General features: G+C 40.7%; 1 protein-coding gene across 4 annotated transcripts in view; it reads left to right on the top strand.

The window, feature by feature from the left end:
• The first annotated feature begins 1,701 nt into the window (after positions 1-1,701).
• TSNAX (translin associated factor X) overlaps positions 1,702-17,958 on the top strand; it is a 30,518-nt gene continuing 14,261 nt past the window's right edge. Inside the window, exons 1-4 of one of the 4 annotated variants that reach the window (XM_019712894.3) lie at positions 1,702-1,863; positions 2,322-2,426; positions 4,885-4,999; positions 8,538-8,668. In XM_019712894.3, coding sequence (XP_019568453.1) covers positions 1,848-1,863; positions 2,322-2,426; positions 4,885-4,999; positions 8,538-8,668 — 367 coding nt within the window. In that variant the 5' untranslated portion in view covers positions 1,702-1,847. Of the gene's footprint in view, positions 1,864-1,947; positions 2,070-2,321; positions 2,427-4,884; positions 5,000-8,537; positions 8,669-17,958 lie in introns of those variants that run through there. The other 3 variants (XM_019712895.3, XM_074316459.2, XM_019712896.3) reach the window with 3 other exon arrangements.

Below are 17,958 nucleotides of genomic sequence, written 5' to 3' on the forward strand. Positions count from 1 at the left end.
ACTGTTCCTTTGTTCCTAAATTAACAAGGAGGAAAACTGTGTACAGTAGGTATCTACAATATGGAGGTTATTTTGAGAAAGTGTAATAAAATATACTTGAGTTTTCCCTATTAGGCCTAGATCATCCAATTTACTAAGCCTTAGCCAGAGTTTACATCTAGAAGATGCTGGGTTGCTACTTAGTTACCCATCTTGATGATGGGGACGTTGTTCTCCAACAAGCACTTATGGAGGCGTACAAAGGCACTGCGCTAAGGCAGTATCCGGGTGGGGTGGGCACAAAGTCTAATAAGACGTAGCAGCTTCACCCGTATTAAATGCTCACAATTTAGTGGTCCACACCTGTTTTTATTATTACTGACCTCTCCTATTTTTTTTTTTTAAGATTGATGGTGGGAGAAAAGTATCCGAGATAATATTTACCTGAGCATTTATTATGTGAAAGACACTCTTCCATGCGCCTTAGTAGTAACTCACTGTGGGGGCAGAGCCCCAGAAAGCAGTTTCCAGGCTCTCGGCCTCACATAGAAAGGTGCTGGCTCAGGTAGTTAAATGGCCATCAACTGTGATGGGATGGCCATCAGCTGTGGCTAGTTGGCTGTCAGCTGTAACCAGTGAGCCATTGGCCACTAATATAACTGCTGCAACTACGCTAGCAGAAAAATGGGGCCTAGCAAGAAGATGGTGGCTGAGCCTGCAAGCGGAGCAATGAGGGTTGAGAATTGTGTGGCTCCTGTTTCCTGTGTCTCCAACCCAGCTGCCAGCGAGAATATAGTGGTATGACTCCCCTACTTATGGCTCCATGGGTGTTCCTTTTTGGCCTCACCATATCCTGCGTTCTGGTGTGGGGAGCGGGACCTGAGACCCCGCAGGCCTCCCTGCACGACACTCATTTAGTCTTTAAGTAATCCTGCGAGGCGGGTACTATTCTATCCCTATTTTACAGACAAAGAAACTGAGATCCAGAGATTAATTACTTCCTCAACGTCACACAACCACTCAGTGGTGGAGACGAGTTTGAACGCAGGCAGCCTGTCTTCATAGAGCCAGGAACAAAGGAGTAAAGTGATAGAGGACGGAGGAGGGGGGGGGAGAAAGTGAAAGACAAAGGGAGGGTGGGGGGGGAAGGACAACAGGAGAGCGGCTTTTACCCTCTCAGAGAAAATGCTAGCCACGCCATCCACTTACTGATTTGCATATTTCCATCACTTTAGCTCCAGGAGTCACTGTCAGGAATGGAAAGGTTAACAACTCCTAACTCGGTCACGTTCGTCCCCGATCCTGAGCAGGTTCTCCCATAGGAGCTCAGGAGTTGGTGGTCCCCTCCTCTGAGACTAGCCTCCAGCCCCGCACGGCCGGCTCCGCGGGCGAACTACAACACCCACTACACACCGCGCGGGAGCCTGGGTCCACACTGAGGGAACGCGAGGGTATCCCAAAGGCGCCTTGAGAAAAAAATCACGTACGTTTAAGGCCGCTTTTCCCCTTCACACCGCTATCCCCTCCAGGAGGACGCATCGCCTCATCTATCAGCGGCGCATGCAGTGAAGCGTGCAGCGTCGCTCCTGCCGTCAGGCATAGCAGAGGGCAGGCAGAGGAAGGCACGAAGGCACGAGGTCGCCGGGCCACGCTCGGGGCGGAGTCAGTGGCTGCGGGGCTGGGATACATGCCGGAAGTGTGCGAGGACGAAGGGGGAGGGTTGAGTGGCTGCGGCGCGCGCTTCCGTCCGTGCGTCGACGTCGGCCGGCTGAAAAGGCGCCTCGGCAGGCTCACCGGCAGTCACCTTGCGCACTTCGCCAGCTCCAAGGCCCTGAGTCGCGGCTCGTCGCACCTTTGGCCGTGACGACATGAGCAACAAAGAAGGTGGCGTTCTCCACAGCGCTGGGTGTTATTTATTCAGAGGGGATTGGATGTCCAGCCTTTTGGTCGGATTTTCCACTTCTCACCGAGGGATGCCCTCTCCCTTTGCAGGCTCGGGGTGAGGGGCGGCGGCCCTGGTGATTTCCCAGCCACACTGGCTTTGTTTACACTTCTCATTTTCCTGGGTCCTCAAGCTGTTTTTTAAAAATGTTAGTTCAGTAATTCCTCCACCTTGTGCCGGATCAGGGGACGCGTGGGTGGGAGGCCTGGCGGAGTGAGCTGGAGGTTTGGGGAGAAGACGCGGGGCTTTTCCGTCAGGAGGCTGAGAACGCCTCCAAGGCGAGGGCCCTGTGGGCATCTGGTATTGACGGAAAGAAGGGGTTTGCCTGCCTGGGTTATGTTTTGTCGCCTCTTGGTGATGGAGGAACCCTGTCCAACTTTTTCCTCCTTCTCTACGTAAGGATCTGGAGGGTTCAGGAAAAGGAAGCATGACAATTTCCCACATAACCAGAGAAGAGAAGGGAAGGATGTTAATTCATCTTCACCTGTGATGTTGGCCTTCAAATGTAAGTTCTCCGTAGCGTTAAGTTGGCGAAGGGAAGAGAAAGAGATTGTAACAAAGATTGTTTAGCCGGTGTTGTGCACAAGGAAAAAATAGCTCCTAAGAATGTAAGATGTACATACGTGAACATTTTACTTTTCCTGGAGGTTTTGGATGGTGCTAGGTCTGCCATGAAATTCAAGATTACAAATGTCTTGCCCTTTATTTCCCGTTACAGTTGCACAGATAAACATTGTTTAATATGAAATGTCATACAGATAAACACACACGCACACGCGGTCACACATGCTGCCTAATGACCCGGAGAAATGCTCCTAAGGTGATTTCATCCTTGTGCAAACACACAGTGCACGGACACACACCTAGAGGTCCAGTAATTGTATGCGCTGTACTTTTGTACGACTGGCAACACAGTAGGTCTGTTTACACCAGCAGCACCACAAACACGTGAGGGATGCATTGCCACCACGTTAGGAAGGCTATGAAGTCCCTAGGTGGTAGGAAATTTTTAGCACCGTTATAATCTTAGGGGACCACCATTGTATATGAGGTCCATTGTTGACCAAAATGTCGTTAGGTGACACATGACCATATATATCAGGTGTGTGTATATACATACATTTAAAATTTTTTTAACGTGTATTGGTTTTGTTTGCTCAACTAGACTTTTGAAGACGGACTATATTTTTGTTTTGACTAGCACTTTGCACAGAGTGGGTCTCCTATCTATTAGTAAATCATATATGGACATAGATGATGTGTATGCACGACCCCCCTTTTCTCAGTATATTCACTTAGTCAGGGTGTTCCACATTTCAAAACAAAACGTGAAACAAAGTTCTTCTTCCTCTGGTTCACCATCCTATACCTTCTAGTTCCCGTGGTTCCGGAACCTGAGAGGGGCTTAGCTGTTGGTTCTAACTCGCAGTCATCCGAAGGCTGGATTGGAGTCGAGGGTCCCCAGCTATTGACAAGGGAGGGCTTCTGCCAACAGCCAGCCTCCATAGTGCTGCTTGAGTGTCCTCATGTTATGGCGTGGGGCTGCCCACAGGCAGCAAGGAGGAAACCACAGTCCCTTTATGTCCCAATCTCAAACATCATGCACTTTTTGCTACATTGATTTAAGGGGAAGGGAATTAGGTCCCACCTTTTGAAGGGAGGAATAATTTGTGGACATACTGTAGAGCCACCACAGCACCTGAGAGGTGTGAGAGCCGGTTGTGACTGGGGACAGAGCACACTGCTCCAGCTCTGCTGTGGGTGGGGGAAGACAGCAGGCCTAGCCGATATTCCCCGCCTTGTGCTCTGACACACACACAGCGGCTTGTTTCCAAGCTGATTTTGCTGTTTTATGCGTCTGCCTACCTTTTCGCACGTAGTTCTTTAAGCTTGGAATTCCATCTAACTTGGTGCCCTGTTGTCCATCTGGTTTGCTGTGGTTTTGTTCAAGACCTAGCTCACGTCACTTTTTCCCTTTGAAGCCTTTCTGACTTCTCTCTCAAGGAAACTTGGTGACAAACATTTTGTTCATTCATTATCCATTCATTCAGTCATGAGACGTTTATTGAACATCCACTGTATTCTAGCATGTGTTAGTGGTGAACCAGAAAAATGTGCTTTATTGAACCTTTTACATGTATTTATAATAGCATGGTCACATCTTATTATTTGTTTATATGTCTGCCTTCTGTACTAAGCTCATCGAGGATAGGAACTGTCTTATTTAACTTTGTATTCATAGTAACTAGTTCACAGTGGTCGTTAACATATTCATAATCAGTAAATACGTTTGGTTGTCTTGAACTATTAGACACAAATCTTAGCCTAATTGTTATCTCAATAATAAAAGACCAGATGTATTTAGGCCCTTGTCAACTACTAATTTGGTTAATGGTTTATTCAAGTTCTGGGTTGTTTTTTTTCATTCATGCAAAATACATCTGTTGGGTGCTCCTTACAAGACAGGCATCTTTGGTGTGACAATGCTTCTGAAATAAAGTGGTTATGAAGAGTTAAATGGTTTACAGGTGTTTCAATGACTGGAGCTGGAAACTTCAGACAATTGATGTTATTAAAAGTTATAATGTTTAATTAAATTCTAGTTTCTTTTTTGGGGATATTGTATGTGGTAAAGTAATTTAAAAAACTTTACATTACTTAGGGAGGTAGTTGGAAATAATTTTTTAAAGTAGTTAATATGTGATAATTTTGTGATAAGCTCATGTTTAATAGACCAGATAGTTTTTACAACATATACAGCTCACATCTATTTAAAGGAAGAATATTTTGGCTATTAGCAGAGTCATTGATTTCCAAGTACTTTAGAAATAAAAAAGATGATTTTGTCCTCATTATTTTTGTAGAGTAAATAATAGTTGCTTTATCATGCATAGTAACAATATTGTTTGATAGATGTTAATTATAGGATATGCGTTCTTATGGTTATAATAATGTATTCTTAGCATTTCAGCAGGAACTTGATGCAAGACATGACAAATATGAGAGACTTGTAAAACTTAGTCGGGATATAACTGTAGAAAGTAAAAGAACAATTTTTCTCCTCCATAGGATTACAAGGTGAGTAAATATCTTTAAAATTTGTTACAGTGGGATACTGTTTGATATAAAATGCTTTATGCCTCACTGGACAGTAACTAGCCATTAGAATATTCTGTAACTTATTCTGTAAACATCAGGATCAGAGGATGTTAGCAGCAGGCATATTTTAAGAGCAAACATTTTAATGAAAATAGAGAAAAATTCATATTTTCAGAGCAGCCAGGGATTTTGTGTTCTCTTAAAATCATTCATTGATGTAGCTATTGTTTGTGAAAATGTTAAATTTTTGATGGTTTTTTAGATCCTATTGAAGCTTTACTTGGACAATATATGTGAAAATTTTAATAGTAGGTAAATGTTAAAATCTGCTTAACTTACCGTCCCATTCATTTTCAACTCATTGCAATCTGCCGTTTTGCCTCACAATTATTGAAATTGCCCTTGTTGCCTTCGAATTGCTAAATGTAGTGTGTACTCTTTTCCTGTTTTCTTACTTTCCATTTTTTGCAGCATATGATACTGTTGACTGCTAAATTCTTTGAAAATGCTTTTTCCTTCAGCTCTAAGACGTTTTCTTTGAAATTTTTCTCTAGGACTTTTTTATTTTTCCAGGAGGGTTATGTATATTTCATAGATTTCTTGGTTGCAGGTAAAGGAAACCAGCTGAGACTAGCCTAAGCAGAGTAGGGAGGTGAATTTTATAAAGATTCAGGAATATTTTATGAATGCAGCTGGGTATCTCCATCTTTTATCTTTGCTTCTTTGTTCATATTTCATTTGACCAGCTTTATTTGCTTCTCTGTTCCACATGGGGGTAGAAAGTGCCCACCCTGCAATTCCCCTAGAGAGATTCTTGTTACAAATTCTAATAAATGTCTCTAGAGGGATAGCTATGATTGGCTTTACACTATGTATCTTTCTTTTGGAGTATGTAAGGAAGACCAAATATAATTTATCATCTATTGAAGTATTCCACTCGCTAACTTACAATATTTAAGGTAATTCTCTAATATTTTTCATTTTTAGTCCATGAAGTAGAAGCAAATTTGCCATACATAGCTTTACTGGAATTAGATGTTGTTAATCTTACCTCACTCAAATTAGTTTTTGCTTGGTTTTGACCAATTTCTCAGATAACTTACATACCTTGGAACTTGTATTATGGAAACAAGCAACACTTTTAATTATGAACACTTTTTCTCAATACAAATTAAAATTCTAAAACAATTGCCATCAATATTCAGCACTTTATAATAGAACTGTGACAGGAAAAGCTAATCTTGTATGTATTTGTCCACCAAAACATAATAAGTGCTCATTACAGTAAACTTAGAAAATAATAATCTTTAGAAAAATAGTGAATAGTAAATAGTGAATAGTGAACAGTAAAGTTACTGAATGAAAGAAACCAGTCATAATACCCAAAGATAGCTAGTGTCAGTGAGCAGATTTCATGTTTTATGTACTGTTTTTTATTATAGTTGTAACCATATTGTATATACTTTTTTTTTTCTTTTTTTAAGATTTTATTGGGGAAGGCGAACAGGACTTTATTGGGGAACAGTGTGTACTTCCAGCCCTTTTTTTCCAAGTCAAGTTGTTGTCCTTTCAATCTCAGTTGTGGAGGATGCTGTTCAGCTTCAAGTTGTTCTTTCAGTCTTAGTTGTGGAGGGCACAGGTCAGCTCCAGGTTCAGTTGCCGTTGCTAGTTGCCGGGGGCACAGCCCACCATCCTTTGCGGGAGTCGAACCAGCAACCTTGTGGTTGAGAGGATGCGCTCCAACCAACTGAGCCATCTGGGAGCTCAGCGGCAGCTCAGCTCAAGGTGCCGTGTTCAATCTTAGTTGCAGGGGGCGCTGCCCACCATCCCTTGCGGGGACTCGAGGAGTTGAACTGGCAACCTTGTGGTTGAGAGCCCACTGGCCCATGTGGGAATCAAACCGGCAGCCTTCGGAGTTAAGAGCACGGAGCTCTAACCGCCTGAGCCACTGGGCCGGCCCTGTATATACATTTTTTGATTAGTAAACAGAAAATAATAAATTTTAAAAATATGAACTACAGAAAAGTGAAAATATTTATGAAAGAAATCAGCCAGAGTACATGAAGATAACTACTATTAATTAGTAGATTTCATATTTTAATTGCAAATTCACTTTCTTTAGTAGATATATTTTTCTTCATCAGTGAGCTTTAGTATTTTGCGTCTTTCAAGGAATTTTTACATTTCGTCTCATTCCTTTATTGTCCTTTTATTTTATTTCTGTAGGATCTGTAGTGACATCCCCTGTCTTTTCCTGATGTTGGTAATTTGTGTTCTCTCTTTTTCCTGATCTGTGTGGCTATCAGTTTTATTCATCTTAAAGGACCAAATGTTGATTTCATTGACATTGTCTATTTTTATTTTTGTCTGTTACGCTGATTTCTGTTTTTTCCCATTGTGTGCTTGCTTTGGATTCATTTGCTCCTCTTTTTCTAGTTTATTGAGGTGGAAGCTTAGATAAAAGAAGAAACAGATTTTTTTCTTTTCTAATATAGGCATTTAGTGCTATTAATTTCCCTTTTAATTGTCTTAAGTACACTGTAGCGGCATTCCATGAATTTTTATATATATATGTGTATATATATATTTTATTTTTTCATTTTCATTCAGTTCAAAATACTTTCTCAGGGAGACTCCTAGGTTCTACGTAGGTTTTTCATTCCTGCCTGTCACTTGGAAACTCTAGGCAATAAGATAGGACAATTATAGGGCACATGTCCTTTTTTTCACCCCTCTCTCAGGATCACTGTCCCATGCTGCTTGTTTTCCAATGTCTGAAAACCATTGTTTGGTACATATTTCTTTCTTTTTAGTTGTTTATGGTGGGAGGATAAATTTTGTCCATGTTACTCTATCCTGACTAAAAGCAAACATCTCTAGATGTCATTTATTTATTTATTAAATTTTATTGGGGAATATTGGGGAACAGTGTGTTTCTCCAGGGCCCATCAGTTCCAAGTCGTTGTCCTTCAATTCTAGTTGTGGACGGCGTAGCTCAGCTCCAAAGCCAGTCGCCGTTTTCAATCTTTAGTTGCAGGGGGCGCAGCCCACCATCCCATGTGGGAATTGAACCCGCAACCTTTGTGTTTGAGAGCTTGTGCTCTAACCAACTGAGCCATCTGGCGGGCAGCTCAGCAGCAGCTCATTGTCTTCAGTCTAGTTGTGGAGGGCGCAGCTCACTGGCCCACGTGAATCGAACTGGCAACCCTGTTGTGCAGAGCTCACGCTCTAACCAACTGAGCCATCCGGCCGCCGTAGATGTTATATATTTATGAACGTAATTTTTCTTGTAGTTATAATATGCATACAACTTTGTATACTTTCTTCACTTAATAATATGTTACAGCATTTTCCATGTTTTTACACACTTTTAATAAAATAAATTGTAGTTTTGAGTTGGGAGTATCCAAATACAATATTTACATAGTCCTATGTTAATTGATAATCAGATTATTTCAGTTTTTCACTATAAAGCATCTGGCTGATGTTCTGAAAGTTCCCTATGTCTTGATTATAGTGCTCCTGACATGGAAGAAATACTGACTGAATCAGAAGTTAAGTTAGATGGTGTCAGACAAAAGATACGGCAGGTGGCCCAGGAGCTCTCAGGAGAAGACATGCATCAGTTCCACAGAGCCGTAACTACAGGTAAGCGGGGTCTCCTCAGTGGTAACGGTTTAAGAAATAGTGTTACATGATTTCTATGTAAACTGCATGAATTTTAATTGATAGTTGGTGAAATATTATTGGCTTTAAAAAGTTGGAACTGCTGAATAGTAATGTAAAGGTAATCCAGAGACATATAATTGGCTTTATTTTTCTGATTGCATAATAATAGTCTTTGATGGATTTTTAGTAAAGTAATTGAGGAAGCAAACTCAATAGAAGGACCTTTATTGAGTGTGTAGGGTGAATTCAGACAGGGCACATCTCATTTCCCACTATGGTGTGTCTCAGTGGTGGCTGTAAGTTTCATATTTAGTAAAAAGAGAATGTATCACCGAGTAGGGTAGACCCAGACATCTCATAACGTGATTCCATATTGGGGATTGTAGGACAGCACTGGGCTTTGTATTCATTTAAAAAGTTCCAGAGAGTACTGGATGTTAGTGGTATCGCCTTTTGCAAATTACAGTTGATCCTTGAACAACACAGAGGTTAGGGATACCAACACCCCACCCTCACCTCTTGCGCAGTCAACAATGTGCATATAACTTGATTTCCCAGAAACTTTACTTAAATTTCCCACTGTTGACCGGAAGCATTACTGGTAACGTAAACAGTCGATTAACACATATTTTATATGTTATTGGTATTATATACTATATTCTTACCTTAAAGTGAGCTAGAGAAAAGGTAATGTTATTAAGAAAATCATAAGGAAGAGAAAATACACTTACAGAACTGTATGTGTTGAAAAACATCCGCATGTAAGTGGACCCATGTAGTTCAAACCCATGTTCAAGGGTCAGCTGTAGTTGCATAAATGTTTAAAGTGCTTCATTCCTCTTCATCCTTTTCTTACGTGAGTTCACTGACAGGAGAGAGACTGTATATTCAAACATACCCTAAAATTTGCAGAGACTGAGTCAAAGGTTGGTTGATACTTACAGGAGTACAGGAAAGTTCTGGGTTTCTTTCTATCAAATGTTGATTTCACTGAGCTCAGGTCAAGGCCCACTGAAGTCAGGTCAGTGGGAAATGACTTCATTTCATATTTGCTCAATATGTGTCCAATTTTAGTTTAAACATTTATAATTTCAGCACTTTTTCAGAAATGTTGACCTGTAGTATGTTGAAATGTCGTTTATTGTTTATTCTTGCTCAATAATACTCACTATCTATATATGGGTATAATTGACATACAACATTGTATTAGTTTCAGGTATACAACATATTGATTTGATATTCGTATGTGTTGTGAAATAATCACCATAAGTCTAGTTTCCATCCATCACCATGCATAGTTAGAGAATTTTTTTTCTTGTGATGCACTTTTAAGAGCTACTGTTAGCAAATTTTAGATGTGCAGTACAGTATTACTAACTGTAGTCACTGTGTTGTACATTCCATCCCTGTGACGTAGTCATTTTATAACTGGAAGTCTGTGCCTTTTGACCCCTTCACCCATTTCACCCACCTCCCACCCCTGCCTCTGGCAACCACTTGGAATGTCTTCTAATATCAGTGAGAGAAAGTACCTGTACGGGCCAGTTAAAGCTGCGGGTGTGTTATTGGAAACTGAAGTGATAACTCAGGCAGTTCTGGGGGAGTCGTCGTACATTCCCAAAGGAGAGTACATTCCCATCATCATCATTTACTAACAGGGATTTATTTGTTTTTTTAAATAATAGCACACATAACAAAAGAGATAATGAATTCAGTTTGTGTTGTCAAGTGGCACAAACTTGAATATGACAAATTTGGCTGGGTTGGGAGAGGAGATAAGAAGTAATGGTGGAAAGAAGGGTGACATGAAAGCTAAAACCTCTAGAAGAAAACATGAGAATGTCTTCATGGTAGGAAAGATTTTTTTTAAGTGACACAAATAAACATTAACTGCTATAGGAAAAATAGATCAATTGAATTTCATTAAAATTAAGAAATGCTGTTTATCAAAAGGCATTAAGAAAGTGAAAAGGCAAGCTGAAGTCTGAGAGAAGACATTTAAATACGTCGGATAAAGGATTCTTATACAGGATTTAGGAAGAATTCCTGCAAATCAAAAAGAAGACAATTTTAAAAATGGACAAAAAACTTGAATAGAGGCCTCAAAAAAACAAATGTTCAGATGGCTAATACGCATATGAAAAGGTGCTCAACGTTGTTAACTCAAGTAACGCAAACTCAAACCACGACAAGACACCATTCACTCACCAACTTGACTAAATATAAAGAGTGAGAGTACCGCTTTTAAAAATGTTGGTAATATCTAACTAAAAACACGTTTATACATATGATCACTTCTGGGTGTGACCCAAGAGCCTGGAGGCTTACGTAACCAATGATTATCGCCATAATAGCCGAAAACTGAAAAATCACTGAGATAAATCCATCAACAGGAGAATGGATAAATTGTGGTATAGTCATACGAGGGTATACTATATAGCAATGAAAAATGATAAACGCGGCAGCGACTGTGAACCTTACATTCTTTTGGCACAACGAGACACAAAAGAGTATCTCTTGTATAATTTCGTTTACGTAGGTTCAAAAAGAGGCAGAATTCATGTAGGGGGATAAAAGGCAGGATAGTGCTTACCTGGGGGTGGGGGTTACTGACTAGGGGCGTGAGAGAACCTTCTGGAGTGATAGAAATGTTTTATATTTTGATTTGGGTGAGGATACATGGGTGTGTACATATGTAAAGATTCATTGAGTTACACGTTTTAAGATTTGTATGTTTCATTGTTGGTAATTTAGAGCTCTTTTTTAAAGATTTTATTGGGGAAAGGGAACAGGATTTTATTGGGGAACAGTGTGTACTTCCAGGACTCCTTCCAAGTCAAGTTGTTGTCCCTTCAATCTTAGTTTGGAGGGCGCAGCTCAGCTCCAGGTCCAGATGCCGTTGCTATTTGCAGGGGGCACAGCCCACCATTCCTTGCGGGAGTCCAACCTGCAACGTTGTGATTGAGAGCCCACTGGCTCATGTAGGAATCGAACCGGCAGCCTTCGGCATTAGGAGCACAGAGCTCCAACCGCCTGAGCCACAGGGCCGAACCCTAGGGCTCTTTTTTTTTTTTTTAACAAGGAAAGTCACAGTTGACTGATGAGTTCTTAGTTCCCTCTTCCAGAGCAGTTCTTTGTATCGGGAGATTACATGAATAATAATTCTCTTCATGGCAGTTCTGTGGTGAAATCTGTGCCGTGTTTAGTGAAAACATCCATGCCTTTCCTATTAATGATACTCTTTATCCAAAGCCCCACGGGGAGGAATCCCTGGGGCACTCGTTTCTGGTTGGAAGGCAGGGCAGCTCACGTTTGTGGCCACTGGCCTGGTTCTGCTTGAGCGCCTGCACATGTTACACGCCTCTTCCAGTGGCTGTGGAGTGGGGAGGAGGTCAGCAAGTCACCCAGCACACTCGCCTCTCAGTTCTCAGGGGTGGTTGGAATCCAGAAGTGGCCTCTCTTGGCTGCAGGAACGTTGTAGGTTTTTGATCAGAAGCCCTGGGATTTATCAGTCATTTCTATATGAGAACTAACTGCTGTAAAGAGTCCCAGTGAATTGTCACAATTGCTCTGTCCCATATGCAGCAGTAGTAGCCCTACCCACACTGGAGATAGACCCATGGCAGACAGACAGCTTGGTCATAAAGCTCCTGCTCTATATAAACGGCTGCAGAGATCATCTTGAGGGTGAATGGGAGGTGGAGTGGGTGGTGGGGGAGCAAGTTGGGTCTCACTTCCTAGAAAGGCCTTTATCTGAAGAAGCAGTACAGTCTAAATGTCTTACTGCATCGAAGTAAACAAACCCCATCCTACAGCATCTTCTAACTGTTATATTAACTGGGACAATGAAAGGCAAGGATAATGGGAGTCTGAATAACTTCCATAATCGTGATTATTTTTTCTATGTTGTGAAAATTCATGGGGCTGTAATGCATATAATAAAAGCAAACCACAGTAGTCTTCACTTTTGGCTTCCATCCATGCTTAAAACTTAGGTATTTTTATAAAAACTTGTATATTTTCCTCACAGTGTTGGTGCTTCATCAAACGCAGGTGTTATGTTTAGATTAAACTTCTCAAGTCCGTATTAGTATGTGGTTAAGCCCTACTAATCCTGACAACTTAAACTTCCCCAGTATCTGGTGGGGCATCCTGGTTGGCTCTGTTTGGCCTAGAGTCTATTTCGTATGTCCATCATTCATCAGTGAGTAAAATGCAAGGAAAGACTTCAAACCAGGGCAAGGACCATCTGGATAGTGATATGGAAAGAAACCTGGAAAGCTGCACTTGACTTGAGAACAAAACAGAGAAGTGGAGAATGGCAGGCAGAGGGAACATTTCATTGAGTCCATAGAGTACTTCTTTTCTTAAGTCCGGACGGAAGGCCGGCCGGCACCCTTGGAAAGAGTTTAGGCAGGCAGGGCGTTCCTACATGGGAGCGGCCTCCTTCACATTTCCACTATCTGTGTCTGCGAGGATTGGTATCAGCACCAGACTCTGTTTTAGGCCTTTATTGTTTGTAAGTTTGCTTTGAAGATTTCTCGGGTTAAAAATGTAAGGATTCCCTATATTTCACTTTTCCGTAAGAAGTCTTTATAATAAAACAAGATTCTTTAACTTGAAGCAATAAAGATGTTTTTTCTTAAACTTGAGGCATGAAGCAGTCAAATAAAGAGGTATCTGGGACTTAAAATTGCTGACAGATATTTGATTTGATAAAATAAGGTTATTTATAATTAGAGTAGCATTAACAATGTGATGCTTATGAATAGCTTGCTGCTTGTAATTGTTAAGTGCTTGTTTTGGTGTTACTCCAAATAGTTGTTCTTTGGACTTGAAGATAAAACAATTCTGGCATTGAACTAAAGGAGTTCTGTGCTTTTCCTCATTAAGAATAGTGCTAATGGCACGCAGAGCATTTCCCCGAGGGATACTTGTGTGAGCTCAAACAGTGAGTATCCTACTAATAATTGAACAACAACAAAAAGTTAGGTCTGTTTTCTACACAGTTCTTATCAGAGTAGATTACAGATTGTCCCAAGGGATGGTTAAACAAATGAACGAATCATTAGTGGCTTGAAATAAGTCACTTAAAAAAATTTTTGTGCCCTATCATGTTTTTGTTGTTTTTCTCTCTTGTTGAAAAATTAACAATTTGGGGGAAAAGGTCCTCCATCTTAAAGAAAAAAAATTTTTTTTTAGCTTAGTTTATATCGCTGAGAGAGTGGTAAAAATTATTTAATGTTGAGATATTTTGATGTACAAAAGTTCAGACCTTAACTAATATTTCGATTCTCTTATCCCAGAATGTGAATGATAGGTTAAGTGAGTGTTTTGGGCCAGTTAGAGATATTTTTTAAGCCATCATTCTTCATATTCATGACCTTTGCAATATCCCTAAGATGCAGATGTGATTTTTACCACTTCATAAGTGGGGAAATTGAGGCTCACAGAAGGTAAGCAACTTGCCAAAGGTCATAAGCTTGTAAGGAGTACCACTGGATTTAATTTATCTACTGACTTTAGAACCTAACCCCTAGTGAAAGCTTTATCTTGCTTGAACTCCTCTTCTCCAGAATATTAAGGTTTTCCTTACAAACCCAGCACACACAGCTCTTTTGTTGCTCTCTTTTTTTTTTTTTAATAGCACTTAACCCCTTTTGGCATTATTTATAATCTCCTGTTACATAGTATATTTCTCGATTCTCTCTCTCTCTCTCTCTCTCTCTCTCTCCCTCCCTCTCTCTCTCTCTCTCCCCCCCCCCCCCGCTGTAATGTAAACACTACAAGTCCCAACAAATGGGGTATTTTTAGTTGTTGTTCTCTGATGTGTAACCCAGACACTTACTAGGTATTGATTAAGTGTTGACAGAATGAAGATAAAACTGTTTTAAAGGGCTCTTCTTTTTTGTTCAACCAAATCCTTTATCTGATGATTTGCTTTTGCAAATTTTTGTTTGACTGCTTTTTGTTCCTTTCAAAAGAAAACATGTTTAGGTGCTGTTACTTAGACATGAAGCAGAGATAGGGTCAGTATGACTATTTAGGGAAGTTCTAAACCTTGTATCAGTACAGAGAAATTTGATTTAGGTTCAGCATATTAGCAAAATTGAGAAGGCTCACTGAAAAATGAACTAGGATATTAAGATCTGTAAGCCTTTGGAATGATAAAAGAATTTAGTGAAGGGAAAGCCATAGCTAAAAATTGAATTTATCTATTTATGAGTGAAGATTAAGTGTGCCAGAGATGTCAGTTAAGGTAAAGCTAAGTACTGAAACAAATGTATAAACTGACATTTTGGTGACTTAGAATAGGAATTGTTTCTTTCTCATGTAAAGCCCAGGCTTTCGATGGTGGTTTGAGTGTGCTCTGCCCACTTTGTCATTCGGGGACCAAGGATCATAGGGCTGTGTCTCATCAGGACACGGTTTCCAAGATGGGCCAGGCCATCAACATAGGACTGGCGGGAGGGCCAGTCCTGGAGGGGGCATAGGTCACTCATGCCACATTTTAATGGCTGGTCCGCAGGCCACACCTAACTTCAAGGGAGAATGGGAAATATGGTTTCTTTCTGTGCCAAAGACAATGAAATATGTTTGATAAAAAAATTTTTTCTCTGCCCAACATAGTAATTTGATATCCATTTGGTTTACTGGATTTTACATTTTTTTCTGAATATATTTAATTTTGTTTGAAAGCATTCGTTTGCCTAATTTGAAAATAATTTTATAATAAGGAGTGGTTTGAGGACATGTAGTCCTACAACCTCATTTGGTAAATGAGCTTAGTGATGTATTGGAACCGAATGTGCGTGTGTTACCTGCTCTTACACATTTTCTGCTAGACCAGCTCCTCTCTCAGAGCTGGTATTCAGGGCTTTATTCTGTAATTATCTTCTCTAAAGCCAAAGGCTTGTACTCCCAAACCTCAGCTTCTATATCTAGTTAAAGACACTCATACATCCTTTAATTTACGTGAATGTGTAAGTAAAATAGAGTAGTTTAAATTTGCATTTAAATAAGATGATTCAGTAAACATTTTTTGTGACTGTTTTCATCACAATTTAATAAGTGTATATATCATACTGCAAACTTCTGTGGTAAATCCTATGACGATGAGAAAATCTCTCCAGAGGCATTTTCTGGGTTACAGAAACTCAGTTTGTAAACATTCTTTTTAGATGAAAGTCTGTACACACTGCTTAGACTGCCCGGGTGTGTGGAGGTCTTTTAGCCCAGTTTTTCTTTTCACCTGTGAACATTCCTGTTGCTTTTCAGAAAGTTTTCTCTTTTGAGCTTAGGTCTGTCAATTCATGAGGATGGAGCTGAGGAGGGGACTGTGGAGGAGAGAGTCCTGCTCAGATGTGGACACACGAGGATGCACGGAGTCAGGCAGCTCCTTGTTCCCTGACCAACTGTCTTAAGTGATGAGAGGATAAATAATAGTGTGCCATTAACAGAATTTGCCCATTGCTTCTTAGAATTAGAGTGCATTTTGGGCTGGGGTAACATTTTGGAAGGTTAATGGCCTCTTTTAATAGTGAGTTAATACCTTGAAAAGAAAACAGAGAACAAAAAAACCCACTGCTTTCTTTAAAGAAGTTATATACAATATTGTCTAACAAAATTTAATGGCTGTCTTTTCTTATTTTAATTATTCTCCCCTCAGTGTAATTCAGCAGTCAAAGAGGGGGTGCCCTTGTACCAGACCCTGATACGTTATTCTATATAAATCCTACAGTGCAGTGAGGTAGGCGTCTGTACTCACAAATGAGGAAAGGGAAGTGTAGTAAAGTTAACAAACTTCCCGTAGTGCACATAACGAGTAAGAGACTGAATGTGCTTTAGAACCCAGGGCATCTCGTTTCAAGTCTGTGCTTTCTTTATGCCATTATCATACCTGGCAGAAGGCTAGAGGCAGGGAGGTAAGTAAGAAAGCTATAGCGGTGGTTCCAGGTGTGCAGGGAACAGGGCTTCCGGTTTGGTATTAGCAATAGGGATGGACAGGAAAGGACATGTTTTTAGGATATGGTTTTTTAAAAAAAAGTACAGGAGAAAGGGAAAAATAGTCTAGGAAAACGCTTTAGGTTTCTGGTTTGGCCAACTGTTTGAATGGGGATGTTAAGAGGAGAAAATAGAAGATGGAAAGGGTTTAATTGGGAATTATGGGGCATCTGAGTAGCTACCTAATAGGCAAGTGGATATACGAGTGTGGGTCTAGAGGACTCAGGATTCAGGACCAGTCTGCAGTTAACAGCCTTCGGGTCATCAGCTTCAAGCTGTAGCTGGATTTGTAGACATGAATGAGATTGTCCAAGGAGAGTGGAGAGTGAGCAAAAAGTCCAGGACTGGGTCCTGTGGGAAGCTGAACTAAAGGCAATAGAATATTTGATGGAATAGGATCCCTGAAGAAGCACGAGAGGATGGAATCCATCCCAGAGCTCAGGAAGACTGAGAAGCCCATGTGAGAGGAAAGCCGCCTCCTCTGAGATGTAGTGAAGGATGGGTACGGAGGTGGGCAAGGAGGAAATTCCTGCTCAGTAACCTCTCTTCCTGTCATGTGCTGAGAAAGGACAGGAGCTGGGGCAGTGGTTTGGAAGTGGTGGGAGATTGCAGATACAAGAATGACTGAGGGTAATGGGGGTGACAGCTCAACCAGGAATGTTTCTTAGTTATTGTTAATCATGTTTGAAAGTTTACCTTATCAGTAAATGTGACCTTTTCTGTATGGAAACAGGAATGAATGAGGTAGAAAGTTAGATTAATTCATGGGTTAGACTTTTGCTAGTTGGTTACAATAGGATGACAGTGGAGAAGTAGGACAACATAGTCAGCTGATACACTACCATCGCCCTTTTGGTTGTTAAAATAAAAACATACTTCCATGTCTGTTGGTAAGTAGTATATTATTAACTGTGATGAATAGTAAAATTAATTAATAATACACATTTTAGCATATCTGGTTTATCTCAGAAGCCAAACATGCACTGATCCTGAGACACTGTATTAGTTTGCTAGGACCGCCATAATAAAATGTCCCAGACTGGGGGGTTTAGGCACAGAATTTTATTGTCTTATATTTCTGGAAGCTGAAGTCCAAGATAAAGGTGTTGGCAGGGTTGATTTGTTTCCTGACGCCTCTCGCTTAGGCTTAAAGATGGCCGCCCTTGTTCTGTGTCCTTACGTGGCCTTCCCTCTGTGCATGGGCGTCCCTGGTGACTCTCTGTGTGTCCTAATCTCTTTTTATAAGTACACCAGTCAGGCTGGAT

The sequence above is a fragment of the Rhinolophus sinicus genome, chromosome 6, assembly GCF_057876585.1.
Source record: "Rhinolophus sinicus isolate RSI-liver-muscle chromosome 6, RSI-T2T, whole genome shotgun sequence".
In the NCBI taxonomy this organism is placed as follows: domain Eukaryota; kingdom Metazoa; phylum Chordata; class Mammalia; order Chiroptera; family Rhinolophidae; genus Rhinolophus; species Rhinolophus sinicus.